The 14,895-nt window shown below is 35.0% G+C and overlaps 1 protein-coding gene across 3 annotated transcripts in view; it reads left to right on the top strand.

Annotated features, from left to right (window-relative positions):
* LOC110462498 (solute carrier family 23 member 1-like) overlaps window positions 1-14,895 on the top strand; it is a 47,489-nt gene that overhangs the window by 30,064 nt on the left and 2,530 nt on the right. For 2 of the 3 annotated variants that reach the window (XM_021516463.1, XM_021516464.1), the window contains exons 2-10: window positions 5,019-5,138; window positions 6,149-6,306; window positions 9,088-9,203; window positions 9,577-9,626; window positions 10,114-10,295; window positions 11,987-12,104; window positions 12,444-12,600; window positions 13,068-13,217; window positions 14,099-14,202. In XM_021516463.1, coding sequence (XP_021372138.1) covers window positions 5,019-5,138; window positions 6,149-6,306; window positions 9,088-9,203; window positions 9,577-9,626; window positions 10,114-10,295; window positions 11,987-12,104; window positions 12,444-12,600; window positions 13,068-13,217; window positions 14,099-14,202 — 1,155 coding nt within the window. Of the gene's footprint in view, window positions 1-4,522; window positions 4,792-5,018; window positions 5,139-6,148; window positions 6,307-9,087; window positions 9,204-9,576; window positions 9,627-10,113; window positions 10,296-11,986; window positions 12,105-12,443; window positions 12,601-13,067; window positions 13,218-14,098; window positions 14,203-14,895 lie in introns of those variants that run through there. The other variant, XM_021516465.1, reaches the window with a different exon arrangement.

The following is a 14,895-nucleotide window of genomic DNA, read 5'->3' as shown; positions in this document are numbered from 1 at the left end:
TCAACATCCTCTGTTGATAGCTGAGCAAATCTAGTGCTGTCGTCTGCCATTTTTGTTGTTGCTAAACTCTTGATCACTACTGCGTTTGTCTTTGATAGGCAGTATCAAGCATCCAAGTGACTTCAGTGTTAATCTTGATCATTACTGTGTTTGTCTCCCATGGGGTGTTAATCAAGCATCTAAATGACTCTATCTATAGCAGGTCAATAACACTTTTTCTACCAACTTTTTTGAACACCTGTTCCAGAATCTATTTATAGCAGGTCAATAACACTTGTTCTACCAACTTTTTTGAACACCTGCAAACCACTCAGGTTTATAACTACCTTTACAGGTGGTCACATGATGTTGTTTCAGCCAATCAGAGTCAGCTCAAAATCAATAAAAATAATAATAGGTATTAATTATTATCTGGCAAAGACTGCAATGATCGAACATCTTTGAGTGTATGGTTTTAAGCTGGAAAGGTAGCTACGACGACCAACATCATACATCATACAAGATGAAGCATGTGAAAAAGCAGGTCAATTTTTGCTAATTTTCTCTATTAACACTTGCTTGAAAAATTTCACAAGCGAAAAGTGTCCATTTTTTATCAGATATTGAGGTTCTAGGTCTGGTTGTACTTACTTTGTATATGCTTGTTGAATCTTTTGTTATTAATCATTTGGAAACAACCTATTGAATTCCAAGATTATTGGAGAATGTACAAAGCTGCTTTATATTCACGAGTTGACGAATAGTTGTATTTAACACACTCAGGAATGTGCTGGAGCAAATTACTCAAAGGTTTCTTACCACAGGTCTTATCCTTCATTACCTCCGGAAAGGTAAGGATGTGAGTGTGTGTAATTGACGGTTATATAGTGTTCTAACTGTTATGAGATCTTATTTCCAACTTTTGGTTTTAATAGCATACCCCTTGACAAAATACAACACCAAAGGCCTAATAACCAAAGCAGACTTTATCACATTCGATTCGTAGAATGTGGAGTTGAGCACCATGTTCAAAGTTTTTTGCGAGACAAAATAAAGTGTTAGACCTATATCTAAGACATTGAGATTGCTCAAATTTGTTTAAATGTATCTCGCCTATTAGGCTCTGTATGTGCTTGTTGAGGAATTTTTTGTTTTTATTATTGTTATCATTTAAAATGCCCTATTTAATTCAAAGAAAATGTATATGTTTTCAAGGGAAATGTATAGTATTATATACTATAATTGACTAGTTCAGTGTATAACTACACTACAATATAATTGATGTATTAGACTACACAATAATTGATGTATTATATTGCAATATTATTGATGTATTACACTGCAATGTGATTGATGTATTTCACTGCAATATAATCGATGTATTACACTACAATATAAATGTTGCATTGCACTACACTTTAATTGATGTAATACACACCAATGCAATTGCTGTATTACACTACAATATAATTTATGTATTACACTACATTATAATTGATGCATTACACTGCAATATAATTGATGTATTACACTGCAATATAAATGACACATTGCACTACACTATAATTGATCGCTCGCACTAAAATCAAATTTATGTATTACGCGTACAATGTAATTGATGTATTACAATACACTATAATTGATGTATTACACTGCCATATTATTGATGTATTACACTAGAATATAATTGATGTATTACACTACACTATAATTGATGCATTACACTGCCATATTATTGATGTATTACACTACACTATAAATGATGTATTACACTACGATATAATTGATGTATTACATAGAGAATTCGGCCCTTGGGCTGATATTGCAGTCTCGGGTTGGTACTGGGTGGGATATGGAAAAAGGCGGGTTTTATTCTGTTTATTACATACTTACTAATAAAAACTACTATCTTATGATTTATTTTAATTTTTGAAATATTGAAAAACGATTTTTTTTCCAAATGGGGTGTGATATGGGTTTTGCGGGCTGATATGGGTTTTGGGGTGTGATACGGCGGGGGCTGATACGGGTTTTGGGGGGGGATACGGCGAGGGCTGATATGGGTTAGAGCAATTGTGTCGTATCGCATATACAAAAAAACCCGTATTTATTAGTATGTAATAAACTACAGTATAATTGATGTATTACACTACAATATAATTAATGCATGACACTACACTATAATTGATGCATCACACTACACTATAATTAATGCATGACACTACACTATAATTGATGCATTACACTACAATACAATTGATGCATTACACTTCACTAAAAATGATGTATTACACTACACTATAATTGATGTATTACACTACACTATAATTGATGTATTACACTACAATACGATTGATGTATTACACTAAAACATAATTAATGTATTACATTGCATTATAATTGATGTATTACACTGTCATATTATTGATGTATTACACTACAATATAACCGATGTATTACACTACACTATAAATGATGTATTTCACTACACTATAATTGATGTATTACACTACACTATAAATGATGTATTACACTACACTTAAATTGATGTATTACACTACACTATAAATGGTGCATTACACTACACTATAATTGATGCATTACACTATACTATAATTGATGCATGACACTACACTATAATTGATGCATTACACTACACTTTAATTGATGTATTACACTACAATACAATTGATGCATTACACTACACTATAATTGATGTATTACACTGCAATATAATTGATGTATTACACTACACTATAATTGATGTATTTCACTGCAATATAATTGATGTATTACACAACACTATAATTGTTGTATTACACTACACTATAATTGATGTATTACACTGCAATATAATTGATGTATTACACTGCAATATAATTGATGTATTACACTACACTATAATTGATGTATTTCACTGCAATATAATTGATGTATTACACTATTAACAATTTAACTGATATATTTTTTTTAAATCGAAAGGTATATCGATATCGCGATATACCAAAGGTTACCGAGATTTTAAAAATAATGACGATACACTAGGTGTGATTCCAATAAGTGTAGGCGGCACAGGTTTTTTCCTTATTGAAGTCACTCGATTTCATCTGGAAAGACATTTCAGGGCTTATCGTGACCATTATCTGAGAATCATATCTTAATAATAAACAGCGTAGTTGAATGACTTTAATCAGATATAGAACATGATATGTTTGTTGCGAAAACTATTATTTTAAAGAACTTTTTCATATCTATATTAGCAGCCATATAGTATGTAGCCGAAAGTGAAGTCATCTATTAAACCAACGAATTGTTGTTGGTGTTTTTAAATACAAAATAAATGCATTATTGCAAAAGTCTGACAGTTATACAAGTCAAGTTAAACCTACTATTGGTTAATATAACGAGTAATGCACTTGTTACTGAAATCTTACTTACAGTTCATAATGATATAATTCCAAATTTGATCTTGCGCTTTGTTACACGTTCTGTGACTGGTTAATAGAACAACTGTCAATATTAGATTGAACGGCTGTTTTTTCCATAGGAATACTTTTAACATTTTCCTAATTCCCAGTTTTTCAGTAAGCAATTAAATTGTTGTATTCTTTTAATATTAGAAATTTTAAAAATATACACGTTTAAACTACATGTGACAATATTCAAAAAAGTGACACGTTCTGTCGGCTGACGTATAACGTATCGACGATATCAATATGACAAAGCTCAAACTGACAATATTTCGATGTCATAATTATATTTGGGTCCGCACAACGATCAAAATAGTGGCGATATCAGGAATTGAATCAGATGTTGTCCAGCATAAGAAAGTATCAACTGAGGTGAATTTAATTTACACATTTACTGAAACATCATGAATTGTCACGAACATGACGAACGCAGCATGTAACCACTGTCACTGGGTCTACATACGACGCACATAGCGAGGTCGAGACTAGCTCGATGTACTTCCTGTCATAATAAACACCGCTTTACTTAAACCGGGTGTCAATCCTGGCCTTTCCGTTCTCCAGAATCATCATCCATTGACTCCACCGTACACTGTTGTAAATTTTCTCTATGTAGAATCGCCTAAGTTAAATTATAGCTCATTCCCAAATTAAACCACTGCTTTCTCAATGTTTTTCTTAACAAGGTCGTCAAGCAGGATGAAGCGGCCATGAGAAAATGTTCACGTGAATTAGTTTCGAAATCCCCGAAATGACGATGCGATATTACATCATATTACTACACTACGGCGCTCATGTCGTGTGTAAGAATTGTTTTCCCCGTTCATAATCGCGCGAACACTGGAAAATTCCAGACTCAGTACCTATATAAATAAGTATCATCTTTTTTGTATGCTTCTTAAAGTGATTAAAATGATAAAAACACGTCAACTAGAGTGCAATCCGTTCATATAGAAAACGTAGCTTGCCTTTTCAAAAAATACATGTACCACTCACCGGCATTTATTCGATGTGGGGTTGAATAAACATCTTATCTAAAATAAGATAACAATATACCTGTCTAGTGCTTGTCCACACACACCGTGTTAGCCCTAGCTTCAGTCACCCGATGAATAATCTGTATTTTGATATCTAATGTTGGTTACCTTGGTAATTGGACGATATACACTTGGTCCTGGTGACGATATTGATATAAATAGATACACCACTTGCGTGATGATATTCGAGTCAATGTGACAAAAGTTAACCTACTTTAAAACCGTCAATACAAGGTATTGCTATGTCCCAGAACATCTATGAGTGTGACGTTCTGCTAAAGACGCCATTAGAACCGAGCGACCAGGTAACAATATATCTTAATCTTCTAATGTTCATGTGTATACCACGGATAATAATTTGTGAACCGCTTTGAGACGACCAACGAACTAGGTTGTGATAAAGCGGTATATAAGAACCTCCAATTATTATTATTATTATTATTATTATGTATTCAAATTATTATTATTCCTTGTACGTTCGGATAATCAGATGCCATGCGTTACAACAACATTTGTTCTATTGTTTCCGTAGAATGATGACCGGAAGGATAGTTTAAAGGGAACCAATACTTCTCCACTAGTATTGAGAGGCTTACAATATAAGGTCGACGATAATCCGCCATGGCATACTACAATACTACTGGGTTTCCAGGTATGTGTTCTACTGCACTTAACTTATCTCTTTAGTTTATTGTACATGCATTTCGTTTTATTTAACCTTGGCGGACATGAATTGCAATAAAGGATAATGTAAACAAGTTCACATGTTCCATGTCCGAATGCCTGTTTCGTTGATGTCTTTGCTGTGTCCATTATTCATGACCCTTTAATTTTCTTTACTCGAATGAAACCTATTTAATTATTGGATCAGTATTATGGCATTGTCACTAGATAACTTTTTTGAAAAATGTGTCGTTGATTGGACTCTAAATGACATGCACCACTAGACACAATTCTTAGCGTATTAATACAACACAAACCGGAATTACAATATCCAATGTAAACAAAATTGAGAATAATTTGAAAATACTTTTATTACAACAAAAAAGACAAAAATCTGCAAAATCGTACAAAAGCATGTCGGTTGAAATAACGATTGGAACCAATTGTAACACTCATACAATTTATCAGAAATATCGTTTGTCAAATTGCACTGAAATTACCATGACGGAATAAACGGTCTTCCCAAGTTTTCTTTGAATTTGTCCGACGTTTTAAGTGATGAATTCTCACCTAGCGGGGATGAAACTTTAACGACTATCAACTTGGCAGACATTAATTTTGCTATAAAATGCTTCGATCTTTTTAATTGATGAAATTTGAATAAAGATATCCTCTGAATACCTTTAAGTTCATAACTTTCATAGATGATTATTGCTAAAGTTATGTATTAGTTTACGCCTAGTCGTTCACTTGGCGCATCCCAAAATGCATTTCTGTTAACAACGCCAGATAGAAATTACGTTAAGGGTTTTATTACGAGATTGAATTCGACCTTCACATTTTGATATTGTCAACGAATGTTGCATTCCTACAAGTAATGTAAAATCATCGAAGGGTGTTCGTTTCTCTTTGACTTTACGAAAATCGTTCTTATTGACACATCTTTTACTGACCAGTTTGCATCTATAATTGATATCGTTCTTACTGTATTTTTGTCAGCACTACTTAATGCTGTTGAGCTCCAACCTCGCCACGCCGGCAATATTTGCTACGATAATGTGTGCTGCTGGGAACAAACAAGTGACCTCGACCTTGTTGGGAAACATGCTGTTCGCCTGTGGTATTGGAACAGTTTTGCAGACATTATTCGGGACAAGGTAAAAAAAATTACAAAATACTACGAACGTTTTGGAGACTATTTATGCATCTGATATTATATTTGTTTGATTGTATTTAACTGGTTAAAAAAAATATGTAGAGCACAATAAATAATTTGTCCATGTTTTAGTATTACAAGTGAGGGTAGATTGTAGAACCAGGCTACGGGTAACCTACAACACCTCCTCCCCCATACAGAATCGGGATTAGTTTTCTGCTGAAAATTGAATGTTCATCAGAAGAGGCGACTAATATGGGCCCCTTCAGAATCGGGGGTTGTTTAGTTTATTATGTGTGTTCTGTTAAGAGGGCATGAAAAAATCCAGAATATACCTGCTGTTTCCCACTGCATGTATGTGTATCAATACACGCGACTAATAAGTCCCCCGCCTCTACGACCCTGCGGAATGACTGTTTCCTTCTGTGTGTTCTGATAGGGGATTTCTAAAAGATCAAAACTTTATGGGCTGACCTTTTGCAATAATTGGAATGTTTTTCTTACCTATGTTTCGTACCTACTTTTTCTTTCTTCTTTTCTCTTCCTGGTTGTGTCTCCCTAAGCACCCGTCGTCATATGACACTGACTTTTGCAAGAACATTTAACCACACTGAAAATAACCCATAGAAGTCATTACACACCCATGCCAGCTCTTTCGTACGATACTTTTGTCATGTTTTATGAATACAAGTGTGTGTAGATTGTTACTGGTTACCTACTCCCCCATACAGAATCGGAATTAGTTTTCTGATTCAAATTGCATGTTTATCGTAAGAAAATTTCGATGGGCTTTTATGGGCGGATTGGTCAAGTGGTAAACACTCCCGCCTTTCCACGCAGGCGGCCGGGGTTCGATCCCCGAAGTCGTCGTACGCATGGAATATTCAGCGAAAGTGTTTTTCTCCTGCCTACAGAACTCCAACAACCCAGGTGTAATATAAAAAGGTCTTGGGTGGATGTTACGGTACCTGTGTTGTAGCATTTAAGTGAGGTGGCACTATACATGATGGCGTTGGAAGCACGGTCCCACTACCAACAGAACACAATACATCTCCAGCACACACGCAAACATACACACATAGGGAGATATTAGCTAGGTGGCATAGGACTAGCAGTTAGCGCCTGATAAGGCAGCTCCTGCGAATTCCTCAAAACTGTATTGATTGATGTATTTGCTAATTGTATTGATTGTTTTAATTGTATATCTATGTACTGTAGATCGCTTAAGAGTGACTTATTCTAGCTAGATAGGGCCCTTTATCAAATGCTGTTTATAATAAAACTTCACCGTACCTATACAATAACTTGTATGTATAGGTCAAGTAAAGAATACATTGACCTCAAAACCCGGTTTAGAATTACAGCTGAAATGCATACATCTCTTTCAACAACATCTACGTAGACCATCAATTCAGTACAGCGCTCTATTTACCTGGGTACTGACAAAACTTAGACATGAATTATGGATTCAGGTGTGGTAGGGGATGAATACAAAACAGGGCGTATATTTATAATGATATCATATTGAATGTATTTAAAATATCATTGTGCATATCATGTACGTGATCAAATATAACTTAATTTAATTTCAAGGTTTTTATTAGCTCACATTATGTCGTGGTGCGGCTTCCGTTGTTCGTCCGTCGTCCGTTGTTCGTCCGTCGTCGGTCCGTCGTCATTTTTTTACATTGAATAGCTTCTTCAGTATAACCAAAAGGACCAGGGTGATGATATTTGGCCAGTAGCATGCAGGGATGAAGGGCTACCATGTATGTTCAAATGAATGACATGTGCCTATTTGCATGGTCACAGGGGTCACATTTATTAAAATATTTCAACAACTTCTGAATATTCAAAAGGTCTGGGGTGTTAATATTTGGCCAGAAACATGCTTTGATAAAGCGCTACCAAGTTAGTTCAAATGATTGACCTTGATGTATATTCAAGGTCACAGGGGTCAAATATGTTTAAAATCTTTAAACAACTCCTAAAAAACCAAAAAGCCTATGGTGTTGATGTTTGGCCAGAAGCATGCTTTGATGAAAGGCTTCCAAGTTTGTTCAAATGAATGACGTTGACTCATATTCAAGGTTATAGAGGTGATATATGTTTTAAATCTTCAAATGACTTTTTCTGAATAACCAACAGGCCTAGGTTATTGATATTTGGCCTGAAGCTTGCTAAGTTAATGGGCTACCAAGTCGGCTCAAATGAATGACCTTTGCTCATTTTCAAGGTCACAGGGGTCATATGTGTTGAAATATTTTAACATGTTCTTTCGAAAGACTTTGAGACACCGATGTTATGCCTGTAGCTTTATTTTTGTTCCCTTTTAAGGTTACAAGTGCGGGGTTAATAACAGGTGAACGATGCAGGCCAATTGGGCCTCTTGTTATTATTTTCATCATTAAATGTTTATACGTGTACAGCAATTTGATTTCGCGTGTTTATTGTGTGCGCTGCACAACCTATTGCAAAAGTAGCAAACACAAACTTTCAAGAAATAAAACTAATTTAGCTTACATCATATCTCTCTAATATAAACTAATCATCTCAAGTAAAACCTAATTGCGCTGTAGCAAGATGTAAATAATAAACGCAATTTTATGCTGTATCTATGATCATGGCCCTTGTTTTGATTTCGATGACAATAATGTCAGTCATTCCGGACCGTCCTGGCACTTTGTAGTTCAGATATCAGTATATAGTGTAAGGTCATTTGAGACTCTCATATGAAGTAAAATATATGTTAAAATATTAAATATGCTTTTACTTGCTACAGACTGCCCATTGTCCAGTGTCCCGCCTTTGCTTACGTCGTACCTATGTTGGCGATGATAGAGATAGAAGAGTTCGCCTGTCCAGATTTTTCCGTTGTTGCAAACGCGACGGCTGGTGGTAAGTTTTGAAATTTCATAAGACTTACTGGATCAAGTGTTTGGTATAAGTAACTATTTAACGACAAATATGTAAGAGAATAACATACGCTTTTAAACACAAAAATCTAAACATGAGTAGGCCTATAGTCAATTGATCTAGTTGAATTTTGCCAGAAGAGAGAAACATTAAATATCGGTTTAGTATGTACATGCATGTGCCAAACGCCAGTAAAATCGTAAACAGTTATGCCTCTATTAAAAAATCAAAACTTTCACTGATAATAATAATCAAATTAAATCATATATCAATAATACAGTACGACTTTTGTGTATGAGGGTACCAAAACAATTTATGATGATAAAGAAACTGACGTGAATGACTTTCATTCTAGAAGTAAGTGGACTATCAGAGGATGAATATTGGAAAACACGCCTGAATATGGTACGTTATTCTTCTCTGCCTGGATAAAGTGATGAATCTTACAATAATGTACATGAAACTTGATATTTTCGATGCCCTCCTTAGTTCGAATAGCGCGAAAATAACACTGCCAGGACGATTTGTGACGAATATGAGTATTCAAAAGTCATTTGGCAAAACTTTGTACATTTTATTAACAAATTTAGAAAAAAAGTCTAACAAAACTTTAACGCTTTTTTTCGCATGCTTGTTGATTAAAACAAAGTGCTCTCGAAACCTAGAGAACACGGGCCGATGTCGGATTTTCGACAGGTTCAGCTAACACAGAAAAAATAAGAACTGGATTGAAAAGTCTGTTTAAGGTTGCCTTAAGCATGATTTAATGCTTTTATACATCATACAATGTAGAAAAGCCTGGTCAGAAAATAAAACATAAGTAACTAAATCTCATATAGCTTAAGAATGGCTTCCGTAAGCTTTTTATGTGAATAGTTCAATAATGTTTCAGCTTGCGGGATCCGGTATGGTTGCAGCCGGGGTAGAAATCATCATAGGTGCAAGTGGTATAATCAACATTTTACTACGGTATATAGGACCGCTTACAGTCGCCCCAACCATCATGATGATTGGACTTGGAGTCACAAAGCTCGGATTTAACTTAGCGGGAAAACACTGGGGTATTAGTTTAGGGTAAGTACCTATTTTGATGTATAATATAGACAATATAAAATCTATACACCGTTACTGGTAATACAAGATAAAAAAATCTTAATTAAAACAATAACTTCGCCAACGATATGTTTTAATCATCAACTAAATCACCAAAAACGTTTTTCTATATAACACTTACATATACCTCGACTCAATATACATTAGTACACCATCTCGATTGTTGCATTAAACCCAACATTTATACTCACCCCTGTAGACCCTCGAAACAGACACACACACACCCTTACGCATAAAAACACATATCTGCTACAAGGACACCTATAGATATTCATTTTCCCCACACACAATACCACAATCGGATCTCCTTTCCGCAGTTTAATGGACAAAACTCGAGGACGTCAAGGCACACATACCCTATGCAGCCATTGAAGCCATCACACGCTAGTACACACGACAGCTTTTATCTTTTATCTTATACCCTGATCAACAATTCCAAATGAATAATCACTGTAAATGGTCCCTCTTTCACGCCTCCGTGCACAGGTACCGAATGCACAATCATCAGCATTGATGGAGCCTCCGTATAAATATAAATAAGTGATTTATTTACCGGTACTGTCACCACTGCGATATTGTGATATGCGAGCGTGTTTTGAGCGTGTATTTGCAAGGAAACAGTGTGCGCAGTCAGGCGTATAGAGATATGGAGTCAGTTGTCGGAGATTTAGTAAAACATTATACTTAACATTTAAACTATAACCTCGACATTCAACTGGATATGAGGAAGTAGATGACAGGAATGCTTGTTATTTTTTTAATTTTAATACAATATGGTTGAAATAATGTTACCACAAAACAATATTTTTCTCGACATATATCGTCAAATCCAGTACACTTTACACTGAATATCTGTGATGAGTTGTACAAAGAACGCCAAATCAGGCGACAACTCCGTTCTAGTATCCCCACGCATCTGTATGTACCTCTGTGAAGAACAGTGTTTGACAACATTTCATTTGATGTGATCAATCAGTTGTAAAAGGTACTAATACGGATGGATTTCATTCAGATGTTTAAGCCATCAGATTCACGTACTTTTATATATCTGATCGTCTTATTGGTATTCCTCTTTTCATATCCCTTGTATCAATGATTTGTTTATATCATCAACACATGACTGAGACTTTTTGTAATTATGTTGATTCCGTATCCCCAGAACCTCAACTGTATTTACATTAATTAACACGGTCTTCTGTTTTACTTCCATTGTATTCCTTTACACCAGATCCGAACATAAGAGGTACTTGGAAATTATCTTCAACGAAAGAGTTTATAAAACCATTTGATTGAAACATTGGCGATTGCCATGCTGAGTTGCAGAGCTTCTCTTTCTCTGTAATTTAACCTTCTGTAAATATTCATTTCATGTATAACTTTTTCAAGTTTTTGAAAAGTAAACTCTCAATTACGAATTCAAATATGAATTCAAATAAACGCGATTAACAGTATTACAGTTGTCTGCAAAAGGGGAAAAATAAGGAGCATTTAAAGATGTAATTTCAAACCAACAATTGTTTTGGGGATTTTGAATGTGCACCTGAAACAAGTTAAACACTTGATCACTACATATGGTGCAAAATAAGTACCAACCTTTGTGTGATGAGGAGATTCTGTATCAATTGTGTAAACCGCCTTGATATATTTTTCAGAACAATTATACTGATTATAGTATTATCTGAGTGTATACCTAAATTCTCCGTAAACGTCGCCTGCAGTTGCACCAAGTGCCCAGCTAAAACTGATGTGGTCTTTCACAAAATGTTCTCGGTAAGTTGTTGGAAGTTGTATATACATGCTAAACTTTCACATACAAGCTATTATATTTATTCCAAAAATACCAACATCGTCGCTTTTGGTATAATAAGAGATGGACAGTGGGGAGAAATTATGAAAAAAATGCTAGCAGTTAATACATATAATTGTATGCTAATCGCTTATGAAAAGCAAAATTATACTCAATGAAAATTTCACCTATATGTGTATGACAATATTTAGAACACAGCATAGAACATAATCATACATAATGCGATTCGCAGAATGTTTTGATTGTATCTTTATATGTAGATCATCCCAAACGTTTTGATTATATGAGTTGTTACTTACCAGGTGATTATCTCCGTTTGTGTGATGTGGTTACTATGCTATATCCTGACTATTACCGACGTGTTCCCGGTCGATAAAACAGCCTATGGTTATGATGCGAGAACAGACCTGCGTACAGAGATTCTTCATGAGTCCCCTTGGTTCTCATTTCCTTATCCAGGTACACATTCTGTGCAGTGTTAGTAACGCCAATTACCTTTCATCGAATTGATGACATATTTATCACTTAATAAATAGGGTCGTGCTTAACCTCAGATTGTTTGCTAAAGCTCATTTGTTTTGTTCCAGTGATAAAAGAAATACCAAGTGTCGTTGTTACAAAATGATTTAAGCCAGTCAAATGAGATAGGTTTGATCACAAATCAATGTTTGAGTGTTTAGAACGGTTCATGAAAAGGGCCCTGAATTCAAAATCCTTCAAAACATGAAAGAAAAGAGAAATACACTAAACAATAACGTCAACAGTGAAAGAATAATTCAAAAGAATGTTTTGAAAACAAGCTTCAGAAAATCACTTCTTTTATCGACTTACAATTCCAATGATTATGTTGATGCTATTTGATTGCTTTGATTGTAACATTCTGTATGCATATATATATATAATATATTTTGGATTTTTTTCTATAGGAAAGTTTGGTTTACCTGTGTTTAACACGTCAATGTTCGTGGGGATGATTGCCGGTGTGTTGACCTCTATTATCGAGTCTATTGGGGACTATTACACGTGTGCACGCATGGCCGGTGCTGTGCCCCCTCCACCCTCCGCTGTCAACAGAGGTACGTGTTCCACAACTCTTCCAACAACTCTTCCCACTCACTAAGTAAACTTACCATAAAGGATCAACATAAATCATTCCTTCTGCATGGGATAAATGCAAAGGAACACTTTTATTGAGAACGAGGCCGACCAAGGAATGCTCATAAGACACGTTTCAATTGCCATTTCATTACCAATTGCTTTTTCATTACCAACGAAACTATTGATTTATTATATTTATGACTCATCACATGTTTTAAATGAGTTAAGTGATCTGTAATTTGGTGAAATCAACTCCAGTCTTCAGAAAAGTAACCGGACACCTGTGATTTTACGTCTGTTATTGTTGTTATGACTCCTTTGTTGTAGGGCGTTACGCTATTCTAATACAGAAGGTCTCAATGGGCCACGGCAATAAATTATAATCAACATTACACTGCTAACATAGACAAAAATAGTCATAACTGTGCTTTTATTATATAGATATTTGGACAAACGTACATTGATAACGAAAGATGTACTTTGTGCATACAGAGATGATTGCAACTTAAAAAGTACTGGATATAATTTTCCAAAACATAAATTACATTGCATTAAACAGCTGTTTCGTCCTTCAAGGACTCATCGGTGGTGCTAGGGGCCTAAAAACAATCGAGATCTAAATTGTCTAAACTTCTATCGGCACAGAGGTGCGTACCACGCATCAATTTACTAATAGAGGAATACTGGTTTAATGTTAAAATGAAATAATCTGTAAATTCACATTAAAAATCCATGAAACAACATCATTAGCATCGTCCTTTTCTTATGTTGATGTTAGTTAAAATTGGTATTATACCTAATAACGAATTGAAATGAATAAAGAATTATGATATTGAAGCTTGTTCCGGGTTTTTTCCAGGTATTCTTCTGGAGGGTATCGACTGTATCCTCTCCATTTTAGTTGGATCCGGCTTTGGTGTGACTTCATGCAGTCAGAATATCGGCGTTATTAGTCTAACCAAGGTATCGCTGTTACTTATTGGTTGTACAAAATCAGTCATTACTCTTCGGATCCGGGCAACCATCTACGTATTTACTTGATATTTAGGCACTTAGTCATACATTAAAATGCAATCACTGCAGGAGTTCAAATAACACTATTTTCCGTTAGTTATAAAGAGATGATATCTTACAGTTATACCAAATATATTTCGTGTGTGTGACTAACATTTTGATATCTGTCACGAGTACGCAGCACGAGTGAAAGATATCAAAATAGTAGACATCTCAAGCTGACAATACTTGATCTGAATCCTTTTACCACTATTGTGTCTAGACAACCCTACGCGACAGAATACAGTCTTATTTTCCCCCCAAAAATGTAAAAACTCATTACTTTTTTTAGGTATTTTAGTTTATATTTTAAATAAAAATGCCAAAATACTCTCATAATTAAATTGGTTGGTTTAATTTTGTTTAACGTCCTTTTAACAGCTAATGTCATTTAAGGTTGGTCTCCATGTGTGTAATGTATGCGTGCAAGTGTGTGTGTATGCAGGAGACAGGGTATGTTGATGTGCTTGCCTCCTTGTGATAGCGCGGATCTGGTGCCGACTTTATAGTGCTATCTCATCAGTGTTTTGATAAGTCAAATCAGCAAAAGTGTATAGAATGAATAGTTTTCAATATTTCACTGGTAAAAATGTAATAAAAATA

The sequence above is a fragment of the Mizuhopecten yessoensis genome, unplaced genomic scaffold (genome assembly GCF_002113885.1).
Source record: "Mizuhopecten yessoensis strain PY_sf001 unplaced genomic scaffold, ASM211388v2 scaffold10797, whole genome shotgun sequence".
Lineage (NCBI taxonomy): Eukaryota > Metazoa > Mollusca > Bivalvia > Pectinida > Pectinidae > Mizuhopecten > Mizuhopecten yessoensis.
Note: the sequence above shows the minus strand (reverse complement) of the source record. Positions and strands in the feature narration are given on the sequence as shown.